The 24,476-nt window shown below is 50.8% G+C and overlaps 1 protein-coding gene across 1 annotated transcript; it reads left to right on the forward strand.

Moving 5' to 3' along the window:
* Positions 1-2,443: 2,443 nt before the first annotated feature.
* LOC142825163 (GTPase IMAP family member 2-like) lies at positions 2,444-7,840 on the forward strand. Its single transcript, XM_089775965.1, has 2 exons — positions 2,444-2,727; positions 4,984-7,840. The coding sequence occupies exons 1-2, from the start codon at positions 2,697-2,699 to the stop codon at positions 5,769-5,771; spliced, it is 819 nt and encodes a 272-aa protein (XP_089632091.1). The 5' UTR covers positions 2,444-2,696; the 3' UTR covers positions 5,772-7,840.
* Positions 7,841-24,476: the final 16,636 nt, after the last annotated feature.

Raw genomic sequence — 24,476 nt, forward strand, 5'->3', positions numbered from 1 at the left:
GCCTCCCAGAGTGCACCACACACCACGCACACTCCACCAGCTATGAGTGCATCCCGGAGTGCTCCCCACCCGCACCCTCCTCCAGCCCTTAGCGCGCACACACACACACACACACACACACACACACACACACACACACACACACACCCTAACAGTCTTGAGGATCATCTCACACGAACACACACACCCTCCACCAGCTCTTAGCCCCACCTGGGAAGCACCAAACTGCGCTATGGCAGCAATTTACGGGCTCAGGGCTCTGGCTCTCCCCTCTGCCACACTTTCAGTTGAGAGCCCCAGGCCCTTTTGAATTGCTGGTACCTGCCCCCTTTGCCCACCTTGAGACCAGCTTGTGGGCACCATGGCAGGATGGGCCTGCAGAAGGCGTTTGTGGGTGGGGCCAGAGCATCGATTCCCAGCTCCCTGGAAGAGAGGGCTGGGAAAAGGCACCAAAGGCGCCTGTAGGAGGGAAGGACGCTGGTGGCCGAGGCTGCAGGGCACAGGAGGAAGGGGCAAGTTTCAAAGGGCCTTGGTGACAAAGCCAAGGCCTGTGAGTGGGATGCGTTCGAAGGGAGGCACCCCCGGGATTTCAGAGACGGGCAAAGAGGAGCCTGCAGCAGCATTTCGAGTGGCCTGGCCGAGGGCTGCCAGGAGGTGATAAATGCAGAGCCAGGTGCACGTTTTCCCGTCATTTCCCCCGGGGCCGTCACTCCAGCAAGCAGCACTTGGGGCAAAGTGAAGTCAAAGGTGGCACCTTCCTGCCAGTCCCCTTTCTCATTGGGATCTGCCTAATTAACCTGCCTCCCCATAGAGCTAAGTGGTGTCTTAAACAATCACCTAGCTCCAACATTGGCCAATGTCTGAGGGAGGGAGGGAGGAAGAAAGGAAGGGAAGGAGACAGAGGGAGATGGGGGAGAAGGGGGGGAGACGAGGAGAGAAGGCAAAGGGAGAAAAGGAGGGAGGGAGGGAGGAAGTAAGAGGTGGAAGAAGGAGGGGAGGGAGAGGGAGAGAGGGGGGAAGGGAAGGAGGGAGAGGAGGGAGACAAGAAGAGAAGGGTGAGGAACAGGGGGTGTTACTGAGTCCTGCCCCTATGCTGGGTTGTCTGGAGTCAGCACAACTGAGCACATGGAGTTTTGCCCATGAAATTTGTTCTCTTGAGTCCAGTGGCCTACACAAAGGGTTTGGCTGAGATACCAGGAAGGTTTTTCCAGACAGCAGTGCTCAGTTTCACAAGGGGGCAGAGTGGGGATAAGAATGAATTTGCAGCTATTCATCTCTCCCAGTTTCAAACAGCAGGTTTCTCAGTGTGGTACCAATACACACATGACGTTCAATCCGGAGGATATGACTGGAGCTGTGCAAGTAACCAGGCGGGACTGAATTTTTTTAAACAAATCACATAAAACGGGGGGAAAATCCAATTTCTTTGGCAAATGGCAAAAGAAAAAAACGTTTGGGTTAAAATGTTCTGTTTCACCCAAAACACAGGCTATGTGTAGACTGGCATGATTTTATGCAAATGCTTTTAACGGAAAAGTTTTTCCGTTAAAAGCATTTGCGGAAAAGAGCGTCTAGACTGGCAGGATGCTTTTCCGCAAAAGTACTTTTTGCGGAAAAGCGTCCGTGCCAATCTAGACACGGTTTTGTGCAAGAAAGCCCCGATCGCCATTTTCACCATTGGGGCTTTTTTGCGCAAAACAAAACTGCATTGTCTACACTGGCCCTCTTGCGCAAAAGCATTTGCACAAGAGGGCTTTTGCCTGAACGGGAGCAGCACAGTATTTCCGGAAGAACACTGACAATCTTACATGAGATCGTCAGTGTTCTTGCGGAAATTCAAGTGGCCACTGTAGACAGCTGGCAAGTTTTTCTGCAAAAACAGCTGCTTGCCAGTCACAGTGTTTTGTTTCATTTGGGATTTTTTAAACTTTTTTTTAAGAGTAAAATCAAGGCCAATTTCAAAAAGAAAAGGTATTTTGAAGAGAAAATCTAAACATTTCTTATAGAATGACTTGACTTGACTTGAAATATTTCAACTTTTTCTGAACTTTCTTCCAGGCCAACACATTGGCAAATTCAATTCAAATTAGCAATATGTTTTAGTCGATTAAATTTTGCATTGTCCAGGGGAAAGGCGATGCACCAGTAACAGTTTGACAAGCTCCATTACGGACATTTTCTCCCCATATTGGTTTTGTCTGAATAAGAACTGACACCTGGCTCATACCAGTGGGAACGCAAAGGCCGAGTCGGTGCTGAAGCACAAGCTGCATCTCCTCTGCCTCATGGACCAAGTCAAACTGCTGACAGTTCTCGAATCCAGAATCTCGATGGCTGATGAAAACGTTTGTGTGCACGAGGCTGCAGTAACAGGACTGATTTTCTGAGCTAGTTGTACCTAGAGCAGCTGTTGTGGCCCATTGCAGCCAACACGGCACCTAAGTCACTCTCTGGACGTCCTACCCCAGTGCTCAGAGCCAAGCAAATGTGCTGACCCTGGTTAAACACGAAATCTCAAGGTGTCTTGATCCGAAACTCCCGTCTCATCCAGGATCACACTGGTAGCAGCGCTTGTCCTTGCTACTGTCCATTGTTTCTATCTCTGGGTTTGTCTATCCGGATATTTCTCCATCTGCTGAGTTCCTTGGGTAACACGTGTTTAAATAACACTTTTACGGCATCTCTTTCAGAGCAAGATGGACAGGAGGACACCGAGAGGAGACGATGGTAAGAAGGACACCAGGGGCCATATTCCGGCCTCATCCCTAGATTTTGCTCAGCTCTGGCATAGACAAGTGAAGTCCATAAGCTCTCAGGGTATGTCTACACTACCCCGCTAGTTCGAACTAGGAGGGTAATGTAGGCATACCGCACTTGCAAATGAAACCCGGGATTTGAATTTCCAGGGCTTCATTTGCATAAGCAGGGAGCCGCCATTTTTAAATCCCCGCTGGTTCGAACCCCGTGTAGCGCGGCTACACGCGGCACGATCTAGGTAGTTCGGACTAGGCTTTCTATTCCGAACTACCGGTACACCTCGTTCCACGGAAATTCAAATCCCGGGCTTCATTTGCAAGTGCAGTATGCCTACATTACCCTCCTAGTTCGAACTAGCGGGGTAGTGTAGACATACCCTCAGGGACTGAGGCAGGTTCCGAGGGCACCGTTGGTCCCCAGCACCGTGTAGAGGCTCCAGCATGGCGGCCGTTCCAGGGGCTGGCAGTGACGTGTCCCGTGTAAATTTGCCTTCTCCAGGGACAACCCCCATGAGAAAACCTCTCCCAGGGTCCGTCATTCCGTCCGTACACCGGGCTGCCGCAGGAGTTGCACTTGTACCTGACACTGCAGCTTTTGCAAAAGGGTACGAGAGGGGAGGCAGGGCAGGGCCTTGTTCCAGTCCAGGGAGAGTCTGTGCACCACCCACGTCCCATCCTCCATCCCCGGCTCCCTCGGGCCTTTCCGCTGAGCTGGGAAAACTCCAGCCCTGCACCGTGCAAACAAACACGTGTGAGGCGGGCTAGCCCGTTTGCCCCGCTCCGCAGTGCGAGGGGAGAACAGGAGACAATTTATAGCCAAGATGCCCTGGCTCCCTGGGTGCAGCACACACAAGGGGGATGCACAGGGGACTTTGGCGTGGGCACAGCAAAGGTTTGGCAGGGAGCCCAGCAAGGCCGCGCCCTGCCCTGGGGGCTGAAAGAGGAAGGCCCAGGGGTGGATGTGCAATACTCTGAAAAATGTGTGTGAGGACCGTTGGCGCAGAGGAAGGGCTGGGATAGTGCAGGGGCTGGCGGGGGAGGAGGCGCAGTGAGGGGGCGGCGTTCTGGAGACATTTCTGAGGCAGTGAGAAGGAGCATAAATGCCCTAAGGAACTGCTCAGAGGTCTGAGAGCCCCAAGCTCTGTCCAGAGGAGGACGTGGCCTGAGCAGAACAAGGGATGCTTTGGATGTTCATAGTGTTCATGTCTGACACTCAGATCCAGGTCAAAGAATATTAGCTCTGGTCTCGTAGCTTATCTGTGTCCCGCCAGAGACAGGTGCTCTGGCTGGACAGTGAGGAGTGCGGTGTAAGAACCGGCCCTGTTGACTCAGTCAAATGGGGAAGGGAGACACATTCAGGGCCCGTGTTGTGAATGGACAGAGGCCCTGGGGCGTGTTGGGGAGGCCAGAGAGGAGAACGCTGCATAATCCAGGCGGAATACATGGGCTCTGGGACGGAACTCGGAGGTCGGGCTGGAGAGGGAAGGAAGCTCCTGGATGGACTGAGGGGGAAGAACAAGGTGGATGTGGATGAGGCTGACATATGCAGGGTGAACGTGAGAACAATTTTCTCCAGATTACAGGGCTGAGGGGTGTTGGGAATGGGGGTCATCAGAAAAGTGACAGAGGAAGATGGAAGAGGAGAAGGAGCTCAAGTGTGGTCATGGTCAGGAACATGGGCCGTGTCCAGACTCAGGGGTTTTTTCGGGAAAAGTAGCCTTTTCCCAAAAAAACTTCCCCTGCGTCCAGACTCAAGCCGCGTTCTTTCGAAATTATTTCGAAAGAACGCGGCTTTTCTTTCGATGGCGGTAAACCTCATTTCACGAGGAAGAACGCCTTCTTTCGAAAGGTCCTCTTTCGAAAGAAGGCGTTCTTCAATGTAAAGAGGCCGTCTTCGAAAGAGAGCATCCAGACTCGCTGGGTGCTCTCTTTCGAAAAAGCGGATTTCTCTTTCGAAAGATCCGCCTGCAGTCTAGACGCGATCTTTCGAAAGAGGCTCTTTCGAAAGATGCTTTCGAAAGAGCCTCTTTCGAAAGAAGCCTGCAGTCTAGACATAGCCATGGGGACAGAGACAAGCAGAGATGTGGGACGGGAGGGACATTAGTTACTCTGGGCCTCTCGGCCCCAGGGTACGCTGTGTGCATTAATTAGCAGGTATATAAATAGTACATGAGTAGGACTTGTATCTTCTATCTGTGCAATGATGCTCTGATTGTCCAACCTGCAGATTACAGCAGGAGATCAGAGCTCAGAATCATCCTCGTTGGCAAAACCGGTGCTGGGAAAAGTGCCACGGGAAACACCATCCTTGGCGAACGAACATTTGAGTCCAAACTCCGAGCAACGCCAGTGACTCTGACTTGTGAAAAGGGGCGAAGGAGCTGGAACGGGAGGGAGCTCGTGGTGATTGACACCCCTGCCATCTTTGACCGAAAGGTGTGTGATACAGTGACATGTAGTGAGATCAGTCGCTGTGTCGCACTCTCTGCCCCAGGCCCCCACGCTCTGGTGCTGGTGACCCAGCCGGGTCGTTACACTGCAGAGGACAAGGAAGCCGTGAAGCGAGTCCGGGAGATCTTTGGAAATAGAGCCATGAGGCACACGGTCGTCCTGTTCACCCGGAAAGAAGATTTAGGGGCTGGCTGCTCCCTGCATGACTACGTGAGATACTCAGATAACAAGGATTTTAAGGAGCTAATTCAGGCGTGTGGGAACCGCTACTGCGCTTTCGATAACAGAGCAACCGGGGCAGAGCAGACGGAGCAGGTTTCGGAGCTGGTGGAAGTGATCCAGAGAATGGTGCAGGAGAACGGGGGCAGGTATTACACCGATGAGATGTATCAGGAGCCCCGTTTGACTGAGCAGAAAGTGAGAGGTTACATTGGAGTCAATAAGAGAATCAGGCTGAGAACCGTGGAAGCTGCTTGCATCAAGTACAAGAAAATGATTTGGGGCATCGTGGCGGCTGTGGGGGTTCTTATCGTCCTGCTTCTTCTGATCTTCCTCAATCACTAACAGCCACTGACAGAGTCTCAGTGCAACCAAACCCAACAGCTTCCCAAACCTCGCACCTCAGCTTCTCAGCACCCGCACCTTCTCCAGTGCCGCCCATTCATACAAAGCACGAACAAACTCTGTAACCGCTGTTCTTTATTAACAAAGTCTATTTGAATAATTTAAATGTGCTAATCTAGTTTTTACATTCAGCTACTCTGTTTTTCGAATGGATTAATTCCATTAATTTCAGCGTGGCTGACTGGGTTTACACACGTTACAGCTCTCAGCTTGCATCTGTAACGGCGCCTCTCCCTTAGCAGCAGTGGAACAAGCAGCATTGAGAGGTGACTGAGAGATGCGTTTGGCCCTTTCGCTGGTGCTGGGAGAGCTAGTCAGCTCCCAGGTCAACGTCCAGTAGCTCACATGTAGCTTCCATGGTAGTAAAAACACAGTTGCGGACCCTGCTGGGTTAAAATTCAGGCAAAGGGCAAGCCGGCAAGACTCTATCGACCTTCCTGGAGTTAAACCAAGCAGTAGCCTGGCCTGACTGCTGTAGCCTACTGTGATACTTTTAAAAGCAATCCTCCAACCCCACCAAGAGGTGGCCACGAAAATGGACATTTGCTGAATTGTTTTATGTCTTTTTGTACACAGATCCCTTATGCATCCTGTAAGGAGGTTTACAGGATTTGTCGAAAAAAGTTTTCTTTCTCAACAGATCCCCTTCTAGACTGCCGCTTTTTGACGACACAGTGCTGAGTTGGCAAATTAGGCATGGGATATTTAAATCCTTTTATCATTTGCAATGTCAACCTGCCTAATCTGCATCTCTGTGCCAACAGAGGGATGCAGTCAAGACATACCCATGGAATAGGGAATGGTTTAGGGTTTTAAATGTGCAAAGGAAAACCATCAAGGGTGTTTCCAATGCTGGGATGTCTCATTGTCTGGGCAAATCATGTGTAAATAGACTTTTGTCCTTAAGTCTTAGCAGTGGTCATAGGAAGTCACTTGTCCTCCCTAACTGGTAGGGACTGGCCAGGTAACTTCCCATGCAAAAGTGGGAATCTTGAAAACAATAGGAAACTAGCAGGTCTTGGTCTTTGGCTGGCTGACGTAACACACCCAATGGAATGAACCAGAGACCTCAGCGACTACATCTAGACTGCAGAGTTTTTGTGCAAAAATTCGCAGAGCGTCCACACTGCAAGTGCATTTTTGCACAAGTAAATGTACAGTAAATCAGAGGAAGAGAGGGGGTTTTGCTCAGTAGTTATTCCTCTTTCTATGAGGAATAAGCCTTTTTACACAAGAGCTCTTGCACAAAACGGTGTGTGTGGACAGGAAACAGGGGTTCATTGTACAAAAACAGTTGGTGGCTGCTCACAGAGGAAGACCCGGCCTCAGGGACAGCGTCTGCAGGGATCACTGATCGCCTCTCTCTCTATGTGCTCTCCACAGCCAGACCAGCTGTGAATGAGGAGCCAATCAGTCAATTGCAGTCACCTGCCATAGCCCGGGAGACACGAAGACGTGCCAAAGTCTGGGAGCAGCTCCTGGACCCATCTTTATACCCATAGGGGCCCGTATCCTCTTTCTTATCTAAGAGGCCAAATTGTACTGGTCCGTTTTGTGGTGCCAGTTTTTACAAGCAAGTTTCGACTTAATTTACACTTGCAAGAGAGATAACTAAATTGTGAGTACTGGACATTTTTTTTACTGGGTGAGAGATTCCTCCCCTCCGCGGACGGCTGTGTGTTCGTATCAATATGGGATTTAGTCAAGGGCACTCCTGTCAAGGCTTTTGATCAGCAATTGGCGTATTTCTGTTTACAGCCATTCACGGTCACTGAGCCTGCCATATCCTGAGCCTCCTGCTCCAAGGCTTTCTGCTCTGTGTGCCCTGCATGCTCCAGGCAAGCAAAGATGGATGTTACAGAGGGGTTCCTGTCTGGCTACATGGTCAGGTGCACGGATCGGGATGTGGATTCCATCTATGGCTCCCCTGCAGTTGAGGAACCCCAGGGCAGCAAATCTAGCCACCGTCACATCCAAGTCCCCCAGACAGACGACCCTGTTCAGCAGGCTAGAGTTGTTGGCCCTCACCACCTGTAGAAGGACACAAAAAACACAGAAAACACACAGAAAATGGGGGGGAAGGGAGCCGGCGTGAGCCCTTGGGAGGTGCCCACCCCCTCCCATTCCCTCACCCCCCCCAAACACCCCAGAAGCCTTCCATGAGGCTTCCTCCTCCAGCAGCAGGGTTGTGTGCGGGCAGGATGACACAACCCCCCAGGAGATGGGGCTTCCTCACCCCCACTCCACCCCTCACAGCCAAGATTGTCCCACCAGTCGGAACTGGACTCCGGCCTCCAGAACTGCCTCTCCAAAGTGGGCTGCGGGTGCCAGAGTGAAGCTGGTGCATGCAGGGAGAGGGACTGCAGGTTGTTCTCAGGGTTGAGCTCCTGCAGGAGCATCATGGCACCGTGCATCAACTGCTGAACACTCTGCAGCAAGGCCGTGTGGGGCCAGGACATGCCCAGGGGCAGCTCCGGCTCCATGGCACAAGGGAAAAAGCTGTGGCATCCAAACAAGCACAGGGGAACCACAGCAGGCACTGCTAGGGCTTTGCTGACCCTCCCAGAGGTAGCAAGCAGGCAGCAGCAGCGGAGAAACGGCTGTCTAGGGGGGCCCTTTAAGTGCGTGTCTATGCATGGCTCCTGCACCAGCCCTTCGAAGCAACTGGTGACCTTAAGCCCTGCCTGAAGTGGTTCCTGGTGGCCTTTTTTGTGAGAGAGCGCCCATGCAGTCTGACACTCTCTTGCACAAAAGTGCATCGCTTTTGTGATGAGCTTTTGCAGTGTGGACGTGCTCTTGCACAAGAAGTTTTTGCAGAAGATCTCTTTGTAGTGTAGACGTAGCCCAAAAGGGAGTGATGAGGGAACAGCCCCTCCCCTCCATATTTTCTCCGCTAGCCAGGCCTTTTTCCGGACACACCAGTTTGGCTCATTGATTTCTGGTGTCCCACTCCTCTTGGTGACTAGGCAGGAGCTCAGCAGCCCTTGGCTTATGCCAGGAGGCCATTTTGCTTGTTCTAATTCAGTCCCTGGCTGGCTTTGCGCCTTTCCCATCGGCATTTGTCACAGGCTGTGGCTGTCTGGGAGGTTCGTTCCCACCCTGCAGCTGAGCCCAGCACTTGTCAGACAGGGCCGCCAGCTGTGTGCCCTGGGGAGACTCCTACGCTGGGGGAATCCCCCCTGGAAGGGCTCCCGTGAGCGGGGCCCTGGAGCCGAAAGGGAAGAGATTTGCCCAGTGGTGACGTCCCAGCTCCACGAGCTTCTAGACGGAGTGAGAGCCAGAGAGCTAACCCTAAAATCCCAGCCCAAACCCTGGGCGCTGTGACCCCGTCTGCCGGCCAGTGCCCAGTCACAGAGCCATACAGTCCTAGAATCCCAGGGCTGGCAGACACCTCAGGAGGCATTGACGCCACCCCCACACTGGGGCCGTGTCCAGACTCAGGGTTTTTTTCGGGAAAAGTAGCCTTTTCCCGAAAAAACTTCCCCTGCGTCGAGACTCAAGCCGCGTTCTTTCGAAATTATTTCGAAAGAACACGGCTTTTCTTTCGATGGTGGTAAACCTCATTTCACGAGGAAGAACGCCTTCTTTTGAAAGTTCCTCTTTCGAAAGAAGGCGTTCTTCAATGTAAATAGGGCTTCTTCAAAAGAGAGCATCCAGACTCGCTGGGTGCTCTCTTTCGAAAAAGCGGCTTGCTCTTTCGAAAGATCCGCCTGCAGTCTAGACACGATCTTTCAAAAATCAGAGGGGTAGCCGTGTTAGTCTGAATCTGCAAAAGCGACGAGGAGTCCTGTGGCACCTTATAGACTAACTGAAGTGTAGGAGCATAAGCTTTCGTGGGCAAAGACCCACTTCGTCAGATGCATGTAGTGGAAATTTCCAGAGGCAGGAATAAATATGCAGGCCAGGATCAGGCTGGAGATGATGAGGTGATCCAATCAAGGAGGATGAGGCCCACTTCTAGCAGCTGATCTGGAGGTGTGAATTCCAAGAGAATAGAAGCTGCTTTTGTAGTTAGCAAGCCATTCACAGTCCCATTTGGATTAAACAAAGACTGTGAATGGCTTGCTAACTACAAAAGCAGCTTCTATTCTCTTGGAATTCACACCTCCAGATCAGCTGCTAGAAGTGGGCCTCATCCTCCTTGATTGGATCACCTCATCATCTCCAGCCTGATCCTGGCCTGCATATTTATTCCTGCCTCTGGAAATTTCCACTACATGCATCTGACGAAGTGGGTCTTTGCCCACGAAAGCTTATGCTCCTACACTTCAGTTAGTCTATAAGGTGCCACAGGACTCCTCGTCGATCTTTCAAAAGAGGCTCTTTTGAAAGAAGCCTGCAGTCTAGACATAGCCAGAGCTAACACTGACACGCAATGCACAGCACACACAGGCACACACTGACACAATGCGGACCACACAAAGGAACACACTGACACACAACCCAGAGCACACAAAGGCAGAGAGTAGCAGGGACACAAACCTCAGCTCAGTGCGGGTCTCTCTCTCTCTCTCTCTCTCACACACACACACACCAGTGACAGGAGGGAAAAGAGAAACTCGCCTGCAGGGGACACTCTGAGCCTGTAGCAGAGCCCGCAGGGGAGAGGGAGCAGAAACCGCAGCAGAGGGCAGTTGGTGACCCAGCCACTCAGAGACGTGTGTGTTGTGCACGATACAGATACAAAAACAGGAAGGGAAAGTGGAACTAGCACAGTGTCGCTAACCACCGCCCTTCCGCTGTCGCAGTGCAGGCATCCGGGCAGGAGAGACCAGACTATGTAGCTCCACGTAATTATGCACAAATCTTTGGGTGCTTTTGAGCTGTCCCAGCACATCAGACCCTGTGGGCGCATGTCATGTAACACAATGGTGGTGTGTAGTGTGTTGTTCCTGCAGCTCCCCCACAACACCCGGCAGTTAGGAGAGTGGGACGCTGCTGGACTGTGGTGTGACTCCAGCTGGGAACGCAGGCAAAGTGAGCTAGGTAGAAATATGGGGAACCTACAGCCACAGTGTCCCCAATGTCACACACCCAGCACCAGGAGTCAGGCCCTAAAAATCCAGAGACAAGTGACTTTTGGGGTCTTTTCATTTTCTTCCTGGGTGGTTTTATTGTGATTGTTTCCTATTCGTGGGGCTGGAGCACCTCAGAGCCCAGGGCCCCATTGCGCTAGGCCCTGCACGAACAGCACAACACAGTGCCCCTGGCCCAAAGGGCTCTCACTGCATCTCTACATCAGGACCCCAGAGAGGGCTACAAAGAGCCTGAGGGGAGCACACGCCAGCTGTGGGAGGTGAAGCCTGAGGCTCCTTGTGTGCTCCACGTCACCCAGCCCCACTCAGACAACCCCCCGGAACAGGCTTTATTCTGTAAAAACCACGGCCCACGATCACAGCCCAGCAGCCTCCTCTCTGCATGCGCCTGCGGCTGCTCCCAGCTCAGTCCCTGCTGAGCCCTGCTGGGGCAGAGGGTCCGTCCTGGCAGCGACCAGGCAGCTCTCCCAACATGCCGGTTTGTAGCCCACAACTTGTCGCTCCAGGGCTGCTGCTGAAGCGCCCGGGGCCTTGGGCTGCACCTTCCCCCACTTACTGAAAGGGCGACCTCGTCCCTTCCCTCAGTGAGAAAACCCCTTCAGCTGAATGTTACATGCAGCCTTTATGGCAGTGGTGGCCAGACGAAGAGCCAAAATAGTGGTGGATAGAGTGGGAAGAGCCATGTACCGGTGGTGGTGGTTGTTGGAAAAAAAAGCCGTGCCAGGGGAAAATAGGTGCCAGTACATGGTCATGGGGCATACCATCCCCCCCTCTCCCAAAAAGCACTGGGAGGGGGTGAGAGGTGCAGGCTTTGGTTTTCAGGCCTGAGGAAAGTGTAGTTCAAGGTCCAACTTCCTGGGATCCCTCTCCCCAAATGGGATCAAACCCGAAAGAATTGGGTAAGCCCCCTTTAGTCCTCCCAGCTTGGTATCATCTGCAAACTTAATAAATGTACTCTCTATGCTGATATCTAAATTGTTGATGAAGATATTGAACAGAGTTGGTCCCAAAATGGACCATTGTGGAACCCCACTTGTTATGCCACTTGTTTTCAAGAAAGATGTGGAGAAATTGGAAAGGGTACAGAGAAGAGCGACAAGAATGATTAAAGGTCTAGAGAACATGACCTATGAAGCCAGGCTTCATGAACTGGGCTTGTTTAGTTTGGAAAAAAGAAGATTAAGGGGGGACATGATAGCGGTTTTCAAATATCTAAAAGGGTGTCACAAGGAGGAAGGAGAAAATTTGTTCCTCTTGGTTTCTGAGGACAGGACAAGGAGTAATGGGCTTAAAGTGCAGCAGGGGAGGTTTAGATTGGACATTAGGAAAAAATTCCTAACTGTCAGGGTGGTCAAATATTGGAATAAATTGCCAAGGGAGGTGGTGGAATCTCCCTCTCTGGAGATATTTAAGAACAGGTTAGATAGACATCTGTCAGGGATGGTGTAGACGGAGCTTGGTCCTGCCTTGAGGGTGGGGGGCTGGACTCGATGACCTCTCGAGGTCCCTTCTAGTCCTATGATTCTATGATTCTATGATTCTATGCCTTTCCAGTAGGATTGTGAACCATTAATAACTACTCTCTGAGTATGGTTATCCAGCCAGTTATGCACCCACCTTATAGTAGCCCCACCTAAGTTGTATTTCCCTAGTTTATTGATAAGAATATCATGCGAGACCGTATCAAACACCTTACTAAATTCTAGTTATACCACATCCACCGCTTCTCCCTTATCCACAAGACTCGCTATCTTATCAAAGAAAGCTATCAGATTGGTTTGACATGATTTGATCTTTACAAATCCATGCTGGCTGTTACTTATCACCTTATTATCTTCCAAGTGTTTGCTGATGATTTCCTTAATTACTTGCTCCATTATCTTTCCTCGCACAGAAGTTTTGTGACAAGTCACTTAAGCAACACTGGTTATGTTTAAAATTATAATGCAGAGTTTACTCAGATATGCATAAGGGATCATCGGGATCTACTTGATCTCATGCCCGCTGCAGGTCATAGAACCCCACTCATACAGTACTGGGTGTAACCCCTCACTTCTGGCTGAGTGGCCGATGTGCTCAAACCTCAGTTAAAAGACTCCAAGTTACAGAGAAGTCACCATTTGCACCAGTGTAAATCTGCAAATGTCCTTTGCTGCATGCTGTAGACGAAGGTGAAAAAAGAGGTGGTTACTTCCCTCGATAGTAACTGACATTCTTCCTGACAAGTGTCCCTGTGGGTGCTCCACATTAGGTTGGTGCGCCACTGCTGAGCTTTAGATCAGAGATTTCAGAGAAGTATCCTTGGAGTCACGCATGCGTGCATCTACAGCCGCGTATCTCTTAGGTGGCTGGCATTGTGCATGCGTGAGCCTCCTCCTCCCACACACACTCCTCAGTTTCTTCTCTACCCTGGAACAACACCTAAGAGAAGACCAGGATCCTGAAGTAGAGAGGAGGAAGGGAGGGTTGTGGAGCATCCACAGGGACACTCATTTAGAAGAACGCCAGTTACTGTCAAGTGATAGAAATGTAGCCATGTTAGTCTTGTGTAGCTGAAACAAAATACAGGACTATGTAGTTACTGTCAAAGTGAGTAACCTCCTCTTCGAGAGAGAGAGAGGTCCCCGTGGGTGCTCCACATTAGGTGACTACAAAGCTATTTCTGGTTAGAGAGGTAGGGACTTCAGATCTGTCAGAAAAGTGGTGGAAAGAGACACTTTAGCTAGTTTCAGGCTGTAGAGAGGCCCCTGGGTACGTGCGTAGTGCTTTGCAAACATGTGGTCAGAGGACCATGTAGAAGCTACACAAATGTCTCTTATGGATACTTTGTGGAGGAATGCTAGTGAGGTAGCCATGGCTCTGGTTGAGTGAGCCTTTGTGCAATCTGGAGGGGGGCACATCTGACTGCGAGTAACAAAGCTTGAAAGAGAAATTGCTCTGAGTGCGAGAAACAGAGCGAGATCAGAAGTTGCTGCTGGTTCGGGAGAGGAAGTAGAAGCCTCACAGCAGGGGCTGGTGACCACAACTCTCCACAGCTATTTCCAGGCACGTATCACAGTGACACACACAGGAAGGCCAAGAGAGGCCAGAGCAGAGCAGGTAACATCCCATTCTCCAGCTCTCACCCTGCAGCTAGAGTCAGGCCAGAGACTCAGCCAGGAAGGTACCTCCCTGTGTGTCACCCCAAACAAAATGGCCGTTTCCTCTCAGCCTGCCCTTCCAGCCCCCAGCATATGAGGTCGTAGGGACCCGTTTCAGGGGCACCAGCCCAGTCACAGTGTAACACACCCACCTCTCCCACGGCAGGGCAGGGCTGAGAACGGGGCTGGAGAGTCTGAGGGGCCCAGTGAGAGGGGTGGGGGGAATAGGCGCGAGGAGCTGGGGAGTCTGAAGGGGCAGTGAGAGGGGTACGGTGAAGAGGCACAAGGAGCTGGCAAACAGCTCTCTGACAGTAGGGCCCAGAGGAGTGTGGGGCGGTCCCTGGTCGGATCCTTCAGCACTTGTGTCAAGAAGTTATCCCCAACGTTCTCCAAAAACTTCCTGGACTGTCTGTGTCCTGCCGTATAGGTTTCCCAGCAGATGTCAGAGTGATTAAGGTCCCCCACGAGAACCAGGGCCTGCGATCTGGAAGCTTCGCTCAGGGTATGTCTACACTAGTTCGTTAGTAAGAGGTAGGTAGGCAAATGAGGGCAACTGGAGTTGCAAATGAAGCCTGGGATTGAAATATCCCGAGCTTCATTTGCATGTTCCCGCGCACCGCCATTTTTAAATTCCCCTGTGTCTGAACTCCGTGCCCGCGGCTACACTGAAGGATCCGACCAGGGGCCGTGCGCAGCTTGACCTGCTCACAAACAGGGAGGAACTAATAGGGGAAGTGGAGGTGGGTGACAACCTGGGAAGCAGTGATCATGAGATGGTAGATTTCAGGATCCTGACCAAAGGAAGGAAAGAGAGTAGTAAAATACACACCTTGGACTTCAGAAAAGCAGATTTTGACTCCCTCCGAGATCTGATGGGCAGAATCCCCTGGGATGTTAACATGAAGGGGAAAGGAGTCCAGGACAGCTGGCAGTATTTTAAAGAAGCCTTATTGAAGGCACAGAAAGAAACCATCCCGACGCATAGCAAGAGAGGCAAACATGGTAGGAGACCGGACTGGCTTAAAGGGGAAATCCTTGGTGAACTTAAGCACAAAAAGGAAGCTTACAAAAAGTGGAAACTTGGACACATGACCAGGGAGGGGTTTAAATGTCTAGCTCGAGAATGCCGGGGGGTTATCAGGAAGGCGAAAGCGCAAATGGAATTGCGACTGGCTAAGGATGTGAAGGATAACAAGAAAGGTTTCTACAGGCATGTTAACAAGAAGAAGGTGATCAGAGAGGGGGTGCGGCCCCTAATGGATGAAGGAGGTAACCTAGTGACAGATGATGTGGGGAAAGCTGAAGTACTCAATGCTTTGTTTGCCTCTGTATTCACAGACAAGGTCAGCTCCCAGACTAATGTACTAGGTGATGCAGTATGGGAGGAAGGTGGACAGCCCTTGGTGGGGAAAGAACAGGATAGGAACTATTTTAAAAAGCTAAAAATACACAAATCCATGGGTCCGGACTTGATGCATCCGAAGGTACTGAGGGAGTTGGCAAATGTCATTGAGGAGCCTTTGGCTATTATCTTTGAAAAGTCGTGGAGATCGTGAGAGATCCCGTAAGATTGGAAAAAGGCAAATGTAGTGCCCATCTTCAAAAAAAAGGAAAAAGGGCAATCCAGGGAACTATAGTCTTACCTCGGTTCCTGGAAAAATCATGGAAGGGATCCTTAAGGAATCCATTTTGAGGCACTTGGAAGAGAGGAAACTGATTTCGAATACTCATCATGGATTCACAAAGGGCAAATCGTGCCTGACTAATCTGATTAGCTTCTATGATGAGGTAACTGGCTCTGTGGACTTGGGAAAGTCTTGACTTTAGCAAGGCTTTTGATATGGTCTCCCACAATATTCTTGCCAGCAAGTTAAGAGAATGTGGATCGGATAAATGGACGGTAAGATGGATAGAAAGATGGCTAGAAGGCTGGGCCCAGCGGGTAGTGATCAATGGTTCGATGTCAGGATGGCGGTCAGTTTCTAGCAGAGTGCCCCAAGGTTCGGTTCTAGGACTGGTTTTGTTCAATATCTTTATTAATGACCTGGATGAGGGGATGGATTGCACCCTCAGCAAGTTTGCAGATGACACTAAGCTGGGGGGGAGAGATAGGGTCCAGAGTGACTTAGACAAATTGGAGGATTGAGCCACAAGAAATCAGATGAGGTTCAACAAGGACAAGTGCAGAGTCCTGCACTTGGGACGGAAAAATCCCAAGCATAGTTACAAGCTGGGGACCAACCAGTTAAGTAGTAGTTCTGCAGAAAAGGACCTGGGTTTACAGTGGATGAGAAGCTGGATATGAGTCAAGAATGTGCCCTTGTAGCCAAGAAGGCTAATGGCATATTAGGTTGCATTAAGAGGAGCATTGCCAGCAGATCCGGAGATGTCATTATTCCCCTTTATTAGGCTTTGGCGAGGCCACATCTGGAGTATTGTGTCCAGTTCTGGGCCCCCCACTACAAAAAGGATGTGGACGCATTGGAAAGGGTCCAGCGGAGGGCAACTAAAATGATTAATATGACTTATGAGGAGAGGCTGAGGGAATTGGGTCTGTTTAGTCTGCAGAAGTGAAGAGCGAGGGGGGATTTGAGAGCAGCCTTCAACTTCCTGAAGGGAGGTTCCAAAGAGGATGGAGAGAGGCTGTTCTCAGTAGTGACAGATGGCAGAACAAGGAGCAATGGTCTCAAGTTGTGGTGGGAGAGGTCCAGGTTGGATATTAGGAAAAACTATTTCACCAGGATGGTGGTGAAACATTGGAATGGGTTACCTAGGGAAGTGGTGGAATCTCTGGCCGGGTTGATTTAGTTGGGATTGGTCCTGCCTAGAGCAGGGGGCTGGACTTGATGACCTTCTGAGGTCACTTCTAGCTCTATGGTTCCATGATTCTATGAACTGGCCCCTCTCGGCAGCCATTGAGCACCTCCTCACCTTGCCTGCAGCGAGAACGGCTTCTGATTTGCTGGTTAGAAAAAGTATCTTGTGAATAATTTATCAGCCAAGCAGTGAGGCTAGGACAGAAAATTGAGATTTTCAACCGTGCACTCAAAACCAAAGCGCCCGACTCCTCTACACAGCGAATACCTGCCCCCTCCTTACCCTGCCACTGGGTCCTAGTTTGGAAAAAAGAAGATTAAGGGGGGACATGATAGCGGTTTTCAAATATCTAAAAGGGTGTCACAAGGAGGAAGGAGAAAATTTGTTCCTCTTGGTTTCTGAGGACAGGACAAGGAGTAATGGGCTTAAAGTGCAGCTGGGGAGGTTTAGATTGGACATTAGGAAAAAATTCCTAACTGTCAGGGTGGTCAAATATTGGAATAAATTGCCAAGGGAGGTGGTGGAATCTCCCTCTCTGGAGATATTTAAGAACAGGTTAGATAGACATCTGTCAGGGATGGTGTAGACGGAGCTTGATCCTGCCTTGAGGGCGGGGGGCTGGACTCGATGACCTCTCGAGGTCCCTTCCAGTCCTATTATTCTATGATTCTATGATTCACCTGGCCCCCACTGGCCCTCCCTCCCCAGCAGCTGCCCCATCTGCAGCCCAGGAGACTCCTTTGGTGAACTCCCCTCCCTGCAGAACAGCTGTGGGGGAGATGGGGTTCACTGCTGAGCTCAGAGGGAGACAGGCGGAGGCGTCTGCTGCACTGGGCTCAGTCTGAGCCTCTGCCTAGTTCTCATCCCATACGGCCACTCGGTGCAGTCCATGGCTGAACATGGGGTGCAGTAGTGGTGGGTGGATAAAGGACGACCCAGCAGCAAAGCTCCTGAGCTGCCCATGATCTTGAGCAGCCTCCGAACTCTGTCCAGAATTAGAATTCTGTGGGCCAGCAGAACCGCCCCATCCCAGAAACCAGGATGCCTGCTCCTCGCTGGGTCTGTGCCTGGGTGCTTCCCATGTGCAGCCTCGACATGAGAGTACCTTGGCCAGAGCACTCCAGTCATGCGAGTCATCCCACCAAGTCTCTGTTATCCCAATTAAATCATATTTCTTGGACTGGGCCAGGGCCTCCAGTTCTCCCTGTTAGTTGCCCAGGCTTCTCGCATTAGTGTACAAACACTTCAGGTAACCAGTTGATCGTCCTATCTTCTCCATTTGAATTAGACCATGGCTAGTGCACTGTGGGAGCTACTGGAACACAAATAAAATAGCAGCAACAGAGTAAAAACAGTGATGAAGCCCCTTGAAGACAAGTACAAGGCTTGTTCCTGGCTCTCTGAGATTGACCGTTGTCTTCCAGGCCTTCAAAGGCTTCCCCGGGTTCAGCTCAGGGCTGTCCCTGGAGGCATTTTTGACTCTTCATCATTGGTGGGATATATTTTATGGGTGGTCTCCAAAGGCCACAGATGTTTTAAAATTGATGCTGCATCCAATTGTTGTTGTTGTAGTAATAGGGGGCTGCTTTATTTGTGGATTGTTTTGTGCTGTTGCAACAAACAAATGGCCCAGCATTTGCAAATGCTTATGGCCTATCATGAGGCCATATATGGCCCTCCACAGGCACGATTCTACCAGGAAAGAAGGGCTGGAGTGTCAGGGCTGACCGCCAGTTACCCTGCACCTTATCGCACAAGGTCCGGCTAGAGTCAGCGGTGAGCTGGCTTTAACCGGTGATGAGCTGGCTCTTGGCCTCCTTAGCAACATAAACAAGTTGCGAGATAATTAGACCCAAGGACATGAGATATGAGAACTAAATAGCGGTGGTGTTTCCTGCCAGAATCTGCCTGTGGATATTGCGATGGGGTGAAGGAACCCCGCACTATCGGGGATCCTGGGAGGGTGGAGCCGGCTGGCTTCCTTACAGATAGTTAGGCCCCTAAGAAACGAATAATTCTAAGAGACCGAAAGGCACGGATCGGGAGAACAGTCTCTCCCATGGACCTAGGCCGTGTGGGTACCCAGGGACTCCCCACACTGGAGCAGCACCCGCTACTAGCCCTCAAGAGCACAGATGGAGGGTCTGGGACTGTCTGTAGCAGAAGGGGCGTAAGGATTGGATTTGTGCTTGCCTGCTGGCTTGCTTGATTTGCTGCTTGTTTCTCCACACTGAGAGGCACAGATTTAGTTACACATGAAGACTGTGAGGTGCAATATGTCTGGACAATAAACCCCCTTATATTTATGCACCCGGTGTGGCTTCATTGAGTGGATCCAGGCCTACTGTTAGGGTACATCTACACTAGACCCTAGTTCGAACTAGGGAGGCTAATGAGATCGAAATTGCAAATGAAGCGTGGGATTTAAATATCCCGCACTTCATTAGCATGTTCCCAGGTGGTCACCATTTTGGAAACTGACTAGCCCGGAATAACTGCCCGCGTCTACACGCGGCAGAGAAACGGGAGTTCGAAGTAAACCACTTAACTCGTATTAGCTGTTAAACCTCATTCCATGGGGAGCTATCAGTTTCCAAAATGGCGACCTCCCAGGAACATGCTAATGAAGCACAGGATATTTAAATCCCACACTTCATTTGCAATTTTGGTCACCCTCATTAGCCTCCCTAGTTCGAACTAGGGGGCTAGTGTAGATGTACCCTTAGAGTGACAGCAGCCTGGGCAGAAAGAAAGCACCTGGACACAAGCATGTGCTCCCACTGCAGAGACAGCAAGGACACAAATGCCAACTCAGTGGGTCAGTCTGTCCCTCTCTCTCTCTCTCTCTCTCTCTCTCTCTCACACACACACACACACACACACACACCAGTGGCAGGAGGGGAAAGAGAAACCCATCTGAGGGGGAACTCAGAGCCTGTAGCTGCTGCTGAGGCAGCGACCGCAGGGGAGAGGGAGCAGAAACTGCAGCAGAGGGCAGGTGGGGACCCAGCCACTCAGAGACGTGTGTGTTGTGCAGGATACAGATACAAAACCAGGAATGGAAAGTGGAACTAGCACAGTGTCGCTAATCACCGCCCTTCCGCTGTCACAGAGCAGGTATCCGGGCAGGAGAGACCAGACTATGTAGCTCCACGTTATTATGCACAAATCTTTGGGGGATTTTTAGCTGTCCCAGCACATGAAATCCTGTGGGTGCATGTCATGTAACACAACAGTGGTGTGTAGTGTGTTGTTCCTGCAGCTCCCCCACAACACCCAACAGTTAGGGAGTGGGACGCTGCCGGACTGTGGTGTGATTCCAGCTGGGAACGCAGGCAAAGTGAGCTAGATGAGAATATGGGAAACCTAAAGCTACAGTGTCCCCAACGTCACACACCCAGCACCAGGAGTCAGGCCCTAAAAATCCCAAGACAAGTGACTTTTGGGTTTTTTTGATTTTCTTCCTGGGTGGTTTTATTGTGATTATTTCCTATTCGTGGGGCTGGAGCACCTCAGAGCCCAGGGCCCCATTGCACTAGGGCCAGCACGAACAGCACAACATGGAGCCCCTGGCGCAAAGGGGTCTCGCTGTATCTCTACATCAGGACCCCACAGATGTACAAAGAGCCCGAGGGGGAGCACACGCCAGGAAGGAGGCAGCTCTGACTACGTGACCGGCAACAGTCTCTGCCTGCCAGCACCTTGCCATGGTCCATATGTAACTCCTCTTATTTGCTAGCCCAGTGTGAAGTTGTGCAGCACAGGGGGAACCTTGTGAGTTCTTACACAGCCATGCAAGGCGGGTCCTGAGGCTGCATGGTGTGCTGTGTGTTGTGTGTTGTGTGTCTGCACCTCAACCCAGCCCCATTCACACAACACCCTGGAACAGGCTTTATTCTGTAAAAACCATGGACCAGGATCACAGTCCAGCAGCCTCCTCTCTGCATGAGCCTGCGGCTGCTCCCAGCTCAGTCCCTGCTGAGCCCTGCTGGGGCAGAGGGTCCGTCCTGGCAGCGACCAGGCAGCTCTCCCAACACGCCGGTTTGTAGCCCACAACTTGTCGCTCCAGGGCTGCTGCTGAAGCACCCGAGGCCTTGGGCTGCACCTTCCCCCACTTACTGAAAGGGCGACCTCGTCCCTTCCCTCAGTGAGAAAACCCCTTCAGCTGAATGTTACCTGCAGCCTCTCTTTCCATATGTTCGTATTTCCAAGAGCTTCCCACGGCAGCTGTGGCCAAGCCCCCGTCTCTACTCTTCTTCCGTCAGGCAGCCCTCGGTTCCAAAATGAGCTGGGCAGGTGCCCTGTGCTGTCTTGTTGAGTGCCGTGGGGCTGGTGGGTTCTCTCCAGGCACCACTTCAGTCTGGTCCCTCTCAGTCTGCCCTTCTCTGATCCAATTTGGGTTGTTCAGACTCTCCTCAGTTTGGTCGGCCTCTTCTGTTGCCCCCGTGGTCTGGTCGGGCTCCTCCAGGTCAGAGCACTGAGAGTCTGAGTCAAAATGGGCTGGTTCTGGGGACTCACTGCAGTGTTATCCTGGCTCCCATTCATTGAACTGCCCATCCCCCAGGTATCCCCTGTGTATGTCATCCCCCTATGAGTTTTCTTTCCTCTACAGCGCCCTGGCTTATCTACAGAGCCTTCAGCAAGTTCTATTCCTGCCCCTGCCTCCAACGGGAGGCTTCCCTTAAGTTCTGGCAAGGTTCCCTGCATGTCACTTTCCCTGCCAGCTGGTTGACTGACTCCACCGATAGGTAGAAACAGGCACGGCATAATTCAGTTACAGTTACCCTCCCTCTCCCTTCTGATTCTGACTGCACTACATAGACAGGCAAGTCCCCTTGTCTTCTTATCACAATATAGGGAGTTGGTTCCCATCTGTCTCCTACTTTCTCTCTCCCTTTCTTTTCCCTTGGCTACTAGCACCCAATTTCCAGGAATCAATGGGGTTTTTCATGTCTGGTGGTCATAGTACTTCTTCTGGTCATGCTTGGCAGCTTCAGATGCCTGTGCATCCCAATGGTATTCTTTCTCTAGTCATTCTCTGAGCTGGGAGATGTATTCCTCCACCTTTAACCCCTCAATTCCTCAGAGGGGGAGACCAAGAGCCAAATCTACCTTCAGCTTTGGGTGCTGGCCAAACATCAAGAAGAATGGGGAAAACCCAGTAGACGCATGTCGAGTGCAGTTGTAGGTGTGAGTCATAGTCTCAACATAGTCCTTCCAGTTTGCCTTTTGCTCTGCACACAGGGTTTCCAGCATATTCATGAGTGTTCGGTTGAACTGCTAAGTAATCCCATTCCCCCGTGGGTGGTAGGGGGCGGTTCTGCTTTTTGAGATCCCCAACAGTTTCCAGAGCTGAACAAGGAGATTACTTTCAAAATTCATCCCCTGGTCTTCATGTTTCCTTTTGGGGATGCCGTAGCTGCAAATGAACTGTTTCCACATCACCTTGGCCAGGGTAGATGCCCGCTGGTCACGAGTAGGTTATGCATGAACATGGCAACTGAAGTGATCAGTAGTTACAAAGATATTTTCGATGCCCCCCTGGGATGGTTCCAGGGTGAGAAAGTCAATACATACTAGCTCCAGGGGCCTACTGGTATGGACTGAGACAAGTGGAACTCTGCTTCCAAAGATACCTCCTATTTAGCCAGCACCTTGGACAGGAGAGGCACCACTTCTGGACAGTGGACTGCATGCCTGGCCAATAACAGTGAGTGCAGATGAGGTCCACTGTATGATCAAAGTCCATGTGTCCCAGGTCTGGGTGCAGAGCCTCGAACACTTCTCTCTGGAGTTTCTCTGGCAGCACAACTTGTTGGATCTGTTCCTCTGATGGGATTATTGTTTTCATGTAAAAGATCCCTTTTACGAGTTGCAATCACTTCCATGAGTTAAAATCATATAATCAAGTCCAGCCCCCTGCCCAAGGCAGGACCGATCCCAACTAAATCAACCCAGCCAGGGCTCAAGCCGAGATTTAAAAATCTGTAGGGATGGAGATTCCACCACCTCCCTAGGGAACCAATTCCAGTGCTTCCCCACCCACCTAGGGAAATCCTTTTTCCTAATATCCAACCTAGACCTCCCCCACTGTAACTTGAGACCATTGCTCCTTGTTCTGCCATCTGTCACCACTGAAAACAGCCTCTCTCCAGCCTCTTTGGAACCTCCCTTGAGGAAGTTGAAGGCTGCTCTCAAATCCCCCCTCAGTCTTCTCTTCTGCAGACTGATCAAACCCAAATCCCTCAGCCTCTCCTCGTAGGTCATGCACTCCAGTCCCCTCAGCATTTTCGCCACCCTCCGCTGGACCCTCTCCAGTGCATCTGTAATGAGATGTAGTCACAGAAGACCCCCTTGGGAGGCTCCCCAGGGTGCTGACAAGGCCACTGCCACTTGCCTTTCCTGGTCTCTGGGGCTTCTCACCACCCAGTCCTGCTGGGCCAGCTCCCTGATCTCCTGCAGCCAAGACCCAGAGATGAGGTCCCTGCCTCCGCCAAGCAGCACAGACACTGAACCTCTTCAGGTCCAAGGAAAATCCAGTTTAGGGCCCAGCTTCCCAGAATACCACTCCCCAGATGGGATCAGAACTTCACATGAATTATAGAAGTGAGCCCCCCATTAGCAATGAATGGGGGGCTCCACCAGGTAACAATTATTTACACTGGGCTTGATAGTAAATAAAAGTAATTTTATGAAGTACAAGCAGTAGGTTGTAAGTGATAATAAGTGTGAGCAGGCAGAGTAAAGTAGATCACAAACTCAAAATAACAGAAAATGCTGAGCTAACTCTACCACTGAAATGTCAGTGCAAATGTATTACAAACTCACCCTAAAACTGTTCCTTTTTAAGCTAAGCCTTCAAACCAGGCAAGTGCCTCTCCCTGCCTACATCTAGACTTCAGGCTTCTTGCTCAAGAAGCTTTTTGGAGAAGAGATCTTCCGCAAAAACTTCTTGGGCAAGAACACGTCCATACTGCTAAAGCACGTCGGAAAAGTGATGCACTTTTGCTCAAGAGCGTGTCCAGACTGCATGGATGCGCTCTTACAAGAGAGTTGTGATTGCCATTAGCAGAATGGCTGTCAGGGCACCGGTGCTTCTTTTGATAGGCTCTTTTTGCACAATGAACCCCTGTTTGCTGTCCATACAGGCCTTTTTCAATCATAGCCTTTTTCAATTCCTCTTTTGGGCAAGAGGAATAACTATTGTGCAAACCCCCCTCTCTTCCTCTGATTTACTGTAAATTTTCTTGCACAAAAATGCACTTGCAGTGTGGATGCTCCGTGAGCTTTTGCCATTTTAACCAGAAAGGACACTCTCTCAATGACTTAATCACCTGCATTCTGCTACATAGATCTTTTACATCTGCACTTGAAAGGGAATCCTCTGAACTGTCATTCATGTTAAAATTCCACACTTTCCAAAAAGGACTCAACAAACATTTGAACAATCTCACCCATTACCAAGATAGTTTCCCCAATTATCACCTCTAATACCATTAACTCACAAACATCCCACTCTCCCTACCTCTAATATCATCAATTCACAGACACTTACCTTCCTTTCTCCCCCCCCCCCCCCCGCATCCCCCTCCTGTTCTGCAATGTGATTTGTCCTTTTCATATTTGTTCATTTTTTTAAATTGTATCCTTTG

This window comes from Pelodiscus sinensis, chromosome 2 (genome assembly GCF_052426305.1).
Source record: "Pelodiscus sinensis isolate ZL-2025 chromosome 2, ASM5242630v1, whole genome shotgun sequence".
Taxonomy (NCBI): Eukaryota; Metazoa; Chordata; order Testudines; family Trionychidae; genus Pelodiscus; species Pelodiscus sinensis.